At 37.1% G+C, this 9,152-nt stretch overlaps 1 protein-coding gene across 1 annotated transcript in view; it reads right to left on the bottom strand.

Annotated features, from left to right (window-relative positions):
- Positions 1-884: 884 nt before the first annotated feature.
- The window catches only part of SEL1L3 (SEL1L family member 3), a 684,155-nt gene continuing 675,887 nt past the window's right edge, over positions 885-9,152 (bottom strand). The window contains exon 24 of the mRNA XM_078678371.1: positions 885-1,612. Within this exon, the coding sequence (XP_078534497.1) occupies positions 1,323-1,612 (290 nt within the window). The 3' untranslated portion in view covers positions 885-1,322. The remainder of the gene's footprint in view (positions 1,613-9,152) is intronic.

Raw genomic sequence — 9,152 nt, 5'->3', positions numbered from 1 at the left:
GTGTGTAGTGTTGCTTTTTGTGGTGTTTTCCATTTGTTGAAACTGTTATTGCTGTAAATTACTTGTCCATATCTAGCCAGAGAGCAAAGTCATTTAAGAGACCCTCCATTTTGGGGGGAATTGTGTACCCTAAGTATCTAGGGAACCCACACTTTCTCGCTCTAGGATCCCTCTCTGGCCCTTGTTTTCACCCACTCTTAGAAGCTCAGCCTGGCAAATATAAAAATAAATCTGGCAAATATACTGCTAACACCATCACCAATTGCACGGCCTGACTTGGTGGCAGTGTCATCACCATCCTTGCTGACAGTAGCCTATGCCCCTTCCTTTCACCATTGTAGCAAAGCTTGCATTGCGGGTATGTGATAAACCATACTATCAACCACACCTATGGTTGAGGCTCTTGCTGCCACTTCCATCTTTACCCCCAGATTGTCAAGTGAGAAGGAGGAATACTGAGTTTTGACTGAGAGAAACTTAGCCGGAAAGGCCACAGTTGTCCCATCCCTGAGGTGAAGGCTGGCTTGTGCTAGCAGAATCATTTTTACTTGATAGATCAAAGCCTTTGCGTTGCTTTGGAATCTCAATATCAAAATAAGGAGGATGATTCACTTCGAAATTCGTGGGTCAATAGGCATATTGTGCCCTGATACATGTGGGTTGGCACACACAATCTTGTTGGAAGTCAAGGCTGATGCACAGGACAATATACTTTCTTGGCTAGAATCACATAAATTGGCCAAGAGATAGAGCACAGATAAATTCCTAAGCTACCTTAATCGGCTGTAAACAATTCATCATCAAGACAATATCTCACTTTGACTCTTTTTGTCTATACCCCAGTCCCCTATTGTCAATCAAATTTAAGAGCCATCATTCTTTCATTTTGAAATAATTATGTTTATTCTTCTTTGGTAAAGATTGTTTTGAGAGAACAAGTCACATATTTCACAGTCATAATATTTTCATGTTGCCCTGATCTGAAAATCACCCAAATAGATCACAAATCTCCATGAAACATCAAATTGCCACTTGATTTGAACTGGAAACTTTCTTTTCCCCTCACCACAGAAGTTATCCTCTAGGTTTGTTCAGCACCTTGAGACCATCGCAGGGAGTAGTTCATGCTTCATAAGTTTACTGATTGATTGATCATTTAGAATAACTAGAAGTCTTAACATTCTTTTTTGGAAGCATGGCGCGTTATTCTTTTATGATAGATATGAATGTTGCATTCACTCTATTATTGCATTCCAAAGGCCTGCCACCAAGGGCTGAATGAATGCATTATGTTATCATTGTGTTAATCCTTTTGTCGTTGCTTATGTGTGATGTAATACATATGTCATGTATCTCATGCATAAGAAAATTCCTAAAATTGTTGCAAAAAACTCCAACGCTGGTCTGTGCCTTCTTAGTACTTGCTTTACAGTAGAAATCATTGCTAACATTGTATCCCAAATGAGAAAATGTGATGGTCCTTCTTGATGGGCCTGATGCCTTGTGTTGCTGTTTACAGCCAGCTCTCCTGTCTCAGATGATATGCTGCCTGCATTATCAGTAGAGTGATTTCGACTTTGAGATGATTCAAGACTTTCCAAAGAAGCAGTGCCTAAAGAACACAAAAACATACAATCAAAAGTGATGATATGGGACTGTCATATAAATGCTACAATCTGTATGGCTACATACGATAAAACGTTCCTACCTTTCAGGAATGTGCTATACAAATGAAGATCTTTAGTTCACATTGCACAATTCTCTAACTCTGCACAAATCTCGTGTTTACAGATATTACAGTATTGAATTGTATACCGTACATTTTATATTATTTTCTTTCCACCTTTACACAATGTATCTATCATTCTTATACACTATGTATCTATTATTTTTATGCAATATTCACATGAATTCCTCTTAACAAAAAACAACTCATGCTGTATTTGAATGTTTAAGTCATTGAGAGGCTGGAATATGATGAGTGGACTTGTTGGTCGTTTTTTCAGGAGAATAATACTCCTTCAGTCTCTTGGATCTTCTGGAAATCGTATCAGCAGATGAATAGGTACTACAACAGGCCACTTATTTCTGGACAGCTTTGGACACTCTTGTGGATCAACAAGTGTCCAGGGCCCAAGTTCATAAGAGTACCTATTCAGGTACAGAGATTCAGGCGAAGAGCGACACACTGCTTAGTCTTTCTGTAGGTACACAGGAATTGTTCAGACAGGTAATGTTCTGTTGCCTTCTCATTTTCAAGCACAAATCCGCTTTCAATTATGTTATCTGTTTATATAAAGTTGATCCCAAATCAACCACAGAAACGTCAGAATCTCCACACATTTCCTTCTCTAACATTTCAGAAGTATATTCTAGTTATTGAGACCTGGCCTGGTGTCCTACACTAGTAGTTCCACAATGCTTTGTTCTATCAAAGAGTAGACTTTAGCTTTGACTAAATCTATTTCGCGCTGTCTCTCCTGCTCATTCACTTCAAGCTCCTCACAAAGTCAACATTCTCTGGCCCCTTAAGATCAACACACTGAAATGCTTCAGCCTAGTCCATCATATCTACCCTTAAAAGTAGTCACATGCTGTGACTTTTTTGTGAATTCTTAGTCGTCAAAACAGATGGGCCGTATCAGATTAGATGACTTTTTTTGGACCTGAGCTTTAATCAAAATGAATCTTCCTTTAACAAGAGCATGCTAAGACAAGAAACTGTGAGAGTAGGCCGAACCTTTGCCTAAGCAGAGCTTTAATCAGGGTTGAACTACCTTCACGGATAGTTGCACTGGCATAACGAAAATTGAGGGGGCCTCCCTGCAAGGTATGTAGAGGGGCCACCTCCGGGTTCAATTAGGAGCTCTCCGGACAGAGTGCAGTGCCGAGGGAGCCCCTTGGAGCTTTGGGCCCCCCGCCCCTGGATAGTTGCTAAAACAGATGTAGTGATACCAGGACGACCTTTATGCCTCTAAGGTTCTATATCATTGAAGGCAAGCTACTCTCCTAGATATGGAGGAGGTGTGAAATAATTCCATTAACTTATGCACTAGGTCAAACTGGTCTTCTTAAAGTCAGGAATCTGACAACCCTTTACATTTGTATCAAGAAAAAGAAGAAGGAACACTCTGTGTAGCTAGATGCCGTGATCAAGCTGTGACTGCTCTGGAGTGTCCGGACTCATGATCACCTGGAGGAATGTGCCACAAGCTACCAGGAGCATCAGTCTTGACGGACAGTGGCAGAACTGTGGAATTAAGAGCTGGACGAAGTGTGTCTAACTTGGGCTTCCTTATGTACAAAACAAATGCCATGATTTTCAGGAAAAGCCCATGGACAAGTCTTATATTCTTCGCAAGAAGATGGTCTGACCTTAGGATATTTGAACTTCTCACTCCAAAATTAAAATAGCGCTTTTTCCCATTAAGTCAGTTCTTATAATCATATATGAAGGAGTATTTGCAAGTGATGGATACATTGCTACATATTTATTTCCTTATTTTTTGTCATCTTCTTTTCCCCTTTGCTAATGCTTTTGCCCCATATTGTGGGCTTCTAGCAGCTGCAACTTCTCCCTTAGGGCATTCTCTGCTTGCTTTTTTTCTCCTTCCTGATGTAAGAGGGTAGGTAGAAAAGCTTTATTCGATTCCACAAGTTTATAAAATCATAAAAGCGACATTTCATACACAAGTTAATACAGTTCCATACATTACAATTAGTGCTAAGCCATAAAAGTGTTTAAGAACGTATTACATTTTTCCTTCTCCTCAAAGTACTTTTTAAAAAAACAATTATTATACCAACACAGTACATATCACTCAGAAATTGTAAAAACAGTAGGGCAGGACGGCAGTGACTTATGTAGTGTATCAGGGACCCCCTGGTAAGGATGAAAATCCTGGGACAGGGAAATTGTTCAGTACAAAGGTATATACCCAGGCCTAGAATTATGACAACAACCAAGGCTATTACAACAGCAAGATTAAAAATTAAAAAGGTGAACACACAGATTGACAACAACATTTTCTGATATTTAAGAATTTAATTCCAATGATAAAACAATCGATCAGTAACATATAGACGTAACAAAACTGATATATTGAATACAATTAATACATTAAAAGATATAATTTTCATAAATCAATTTTTTAAAAAACAACATTTGTTCTGATAGATATGCAGTTTTACAGATATGGTCTTCCCAGATATTATGGGGGGGGGCTGTTTATCTCAACGCGTTTCGACACGTAGTTGTGTCTTCATCAGGAAAATATTTTACAGCCAATTATCTAAAGAGAACAAAACATATTTTTAGTTTTTTGAAACATTTAAGACTGTGTGTTCAAAAACAAAACAATATATAATTACATAGCCTGGTTTGGTTGAAAGGTAAAAATTATTTCATAATGCTGAAGTATTGGGTTTATTGCATCTTGACATTAGTTCAAGGAAAACAAAACTCTATATCCATGATATTCGATATTTCCATATATATAATTTTCACATATATTTGGTATAGTTGATCAATACATTTCATTGCATTTTATTGCATTTTATCAAATTTATGTAAAAAGGCTCCTTCTGTGCGAGATGAAGAAAAGAGAGAGAGAGAGGAAAACCTAGAATGGTGAATTCTACGGGATCAAGGTGACTCTCTTACACGCAAAAAGAGAATGTTCTAGTGTCTTTTATAAATCGAAACTTTTTTCTATTATAGTTTGTTCTACACAAAGATATACATGCCGCTATTTTCGACCAATGCTTGTTTCTAAAGAACATGCGGTTTTGTATGTGTATGTATCCGTATGAACTTGCTAGAAGCACATCAAATACATATACACAGTTATACTTATTTTTTACCTTTGAAAGACCGCCGCATGTATATACACTACCGTCGAGAGTAATACTTTATATTTCAGGAACCTTGTTTAAGGTTAAATAGGGAACCGACTTATTATCAGATTCAAATAGCAAATATGTTTGAATAAAATGCACATTAGATTAACGTTTTCCGAATAAGGCGGAAAAAGTAATATGATACGGTTTATATACAAAAAATTAGAGAGAACGTTAGTATAAAGTATTATAATCTAGGGAGGCCATCGTTCTAAGCTTGCATTTCCACCTCTTTTTTCAGAATATCTGGTTTTAAAAAAAGCAAAATATGTTTTAATTGTTCGAACCGAAGAGTGGGATGAATGCAGTGAAACCGCCAAACCCAGGTAACACGCGATCATGTAAAAAACGGAATGAGATCTTAAAACGTTTTTATGCAAATTAATACCTCTAGACCACCTCCTTGTGAAAGATTAACTTAGAGTTAGGAACCGCTTTTTTTTCTGCAGGTTTCACATACCGATACTGATTGCGAAAGGAAAGAAAGGTGTCTCACTCTTCGCCCTCATCGTTCTGAAACTTTCAGAAAGCGGTAAAAGATAGTCTAGGTAAGATGCTTAAAACTAATAGTTAGGTGTGTGGAAACAAACCGGTCTTTCAAAGGTAAAAAATAAGTATAACTGTGTATATGTATTTGATGTGCTTCTAGCAAGTTCATACGGATACATACACATACAAAACCGCATGTTCTTTAGAAACAAGCATTGGTCGAAAATAGCGGCATGTAATATCTTTGTGTAGAACAAACTATAATAGAAAAAAACGTTTCGATTTATAAAAGACACTAGAACATTCTCTTTTTGCGTGTAAGAGAGTCACCTTGATCCCGTAGAATTCACCATTCTAGGTTTTCCTCTCTCTCTCTCTTTTCTTCATCTCGCACAGAAGGAGCCTTTTTACATAAATTTGATAAAATGCAATGAAATGTATTGATCAACTATACCAAATATATGTGAAAATTATATATATGGAAATATCGAATATCATGGATATAGAGTTTTGTTTTCCTTGAACTAATGTCAAGATGCAATAAACCCAATACTTCAGCATTATGAAATAATTTTTACCTTTCAACCAAACCAGGCTATGTAATTATATATTGTTTTGTTTTTGAACACACAGTCTTAAATGTTTCAAAAAACTAAAAATATGTTTTGTTCTCTTTAGATAATTGGCTGTAAAATATTTTCCTGATGAAGACACAACTACGTGTCGAAACGCGTTGAGATAAACAGCCCCCCCCCAATAATATCTGGGAAGACCATATCTGTAAAACTGCATATCTATCAGAACAAATGTTGTTTTAAAAAAAATTGATTTATGAAAATTATATCTTTTAATGTATTAATTGTATTCAATATATCAGTTTTGTTACGTCTATATGTTACTGATCGATTGTTTTATCATTGGAATTAAATTCTTAAATATCAGAAAATGTTGTTGTCAATCTGTGTGTTCACCTTTTTAATTTTTAATCTTGCTGTTGTAATAGCCTTGGTTGTTGTCATAATTCTAGGCCTGGGTATATACCTTTGTACTGAACAATTTCCCTGTCCCAGGATTTTCATCCTTACCAGGGGGTCCCTGATACACTACATAATTTACCCACGGTATATCCGTGTGGGACGTCCATTTTATATCATGTATACTTAGATTGCTGGAGTACACAACAAAGTGTGTTTTCACTTATCTCATCCTTTTGTCTTTGTTGACCTGATTGGGTCTATGTACCTTGGCTCCTATTTTCTGTTTTCTCCTGTTTTTCTCTATTAATTTCTATCTAATAGTAGCACTCAGGTAACAAAGAAACCAATGGCCCAATTACAAACGTTCGGGTTCTCGGATGAGGACTTCGCAACGCTAGTAGGCACCAATGTCACGTTTGGAAATAGCTCTTCTAGTAACTCCCACAATAGTAGTGATATTAATAAATTATCGAACCTACAAAAGAAACTAATTAGGATAGAGGCGCATGGAGAATTCATGCTGAATTATCTTAAAAACGGTATTATCCCATTAGGGCTTAGGATTAGAAATATCCCTGGCCTTTTTGTGGATATTAAATCTTTTCTCATCAAATGGAGCATGATTGCGAGTCGCTGCTCCAGAGATCTTATGATCTTAATAATATCAACATCCAAAGAGATATCGGCAGAAATAAAAAAAGAAATAGAGGAACTAGAAGATAAAATCAGGAAGTCAACCACAGTTGAGGATGCTAATAACCAACTGGAAGCCATAAAAAACGATATTGCGTCATTCTCAGATTATCTCAGAAAAAGAAAGGATGACAAATTTATAAAAGATAAAAGGTTCTATACCTTAGAACGGACCTATCCATATACCGTAGACGGCTTCTATAAAGCAGACACTCAATCAGGACAACATAATTACAATTCTCAATATAAAATCAACACTTTCTCTGATTCCTCAAATGCTGAATCAGATGGTGAGAATAGCATGGGTTATCAGGATGAAAGACCATTCGACCCTAGAAATGGCCAAAGAAATAACCGCCAGCCTTTTTTAGGACAACGGGGGGGAGAAGGGGACGCCCAAGGGTCAGGTTCCAAAACACAACAAGAGGCAATTACCAGAACCATCAGTATGCCCAGAAACCTCAACAATATCTAGAAACCAGGAACAAACAGTATTGGAGGAACGGGATGTAATCCCAATATTCAATCTATCCTCACGCACTTTAGCTCCTGCTGATGTCTCCCTATTATCCAAAGGATTATCTTTTGTCCCTCATACCAATGTGAATATATTTGAGTTATATCAGGATCTTCATTCCTTCTTTCGGAAGATTAGATTAAAAAAATTCTTCTTAGATAGTGACCCCATTGAATCAGCCGACGCAGCATCAAATATAGTAGCTCTGCCCTCGACATTTACTCCATCTCTAGATCAGGTAGGTCCTGAAACAGCAATTTTTGAAAAGGCAGTCTTAAACAAATTAGATCAGGCACTCAGATGTATCCCAAAACCTAAATACAATATAACCAAGGAGGAACATAATTCGCTTACCAATTTCAAGAAAGATAAGGCTGTGACTATAAAAAGCAGCGACAAAGGAGGAGGAATAGTCCTAATAGATAGCATCACATATGAGACCAATATGCTTAAAATGCTGAATGATCCTACTTTCTACAAAAGCATTAAACTAAATCCTACAGAAAGGTTAATTAAAACTATAAGCAGGCTAACAGCAAAAGCACACGAGGAAGGGATCATAAATAAAAAGGAGTTTGAATTTCTAAATAAATCTGATAAGAAAACTTCTTGCATTTATGGGTTACCTAAGATCCACAAAAATCAGGATAACCCTCCATATCGTCCGATCGTCTCCACAATAGGTACACCCCTTGAAGCAGTCTCTAAGTATTTGGATAATATTCTTCGTCCATACATTTCTCTGTCTCCATCATATATCAAAGATACGGCTGCAATTATTACTAAAGTAGAGACACTACCCTTTAATGAACAAAGAGACATCTTAGTGACCCTAGATATTGAGTCCCTATATAGCAACATCCCCCAAACAGGAGCAATTGAAACCACAATGTGGTTCATTGACAAATATCAAATACCCTGTTCTAAAACTTTCATTAAGGAATGTCTAACACTCGTTTTACATGAAAACTTTTTTGAATTTGGAGAAAACCTGTTCTTACAGACTAAGGGAGTCAGTATGGGAGCTTCTATGGCTCCCTCTATAGCAAACATCTATATGACTGCATTCGAGGATCAAAACATCTTCAATGAAATGGCCCCCTTCTTTGAGTCTGTTTCCCATTGGTACCGATACATAGATGACATCTTTTTCGTGTGGACCGATGGGGAACAGACTCTGGGAGATTTTCTCCTTTGGCTGAACTTGGCAGACAAAAATCTCCGATTTACTGCCCATACCAATACGACAAAAGTAGAGTTTTTGGATATCTATATAAAAAACAACGAAGGCCTGCTGGAAGTAGATTTATATACCAAACCCACAGCGAGGAACACATTATTACATTTTAAGAGCTATCACCCCAAATGCCAGAAAGACAGTATTCCCTTTTCTCAATTTCTAAGGGTAAGACGTAATTGTACTAACCTTAGAGATTATGACAATCAGTCTGAAAGCATGAAAGAAAAATTCATCGAGAGAGGATACCCTCGCCGTCTAGTTAGAGAGGCCTATAAGAGGGCAAGATTTTATGATCGAGACGCACTTTTACATTCACAAAAACAAAGTACAAACTCAA

This window comes from Lissotriton helveticus, chromosome 2_2, assembly GCF_964261635.1.
Source record: "Lissotriton helveticus chromosome 2_2, aLisHel1.1, whole genome shotgun sequence".
NCBI classification, from domain to species: Eukaryota; Metazoa; Chordata; class Amphibia; order Caudata; family Salamandridae; genus Lissotriton; species Lissotriton helveticus.
This window is presented reverse-complemented; position numbering and strand designations above follow the sequence as displayed.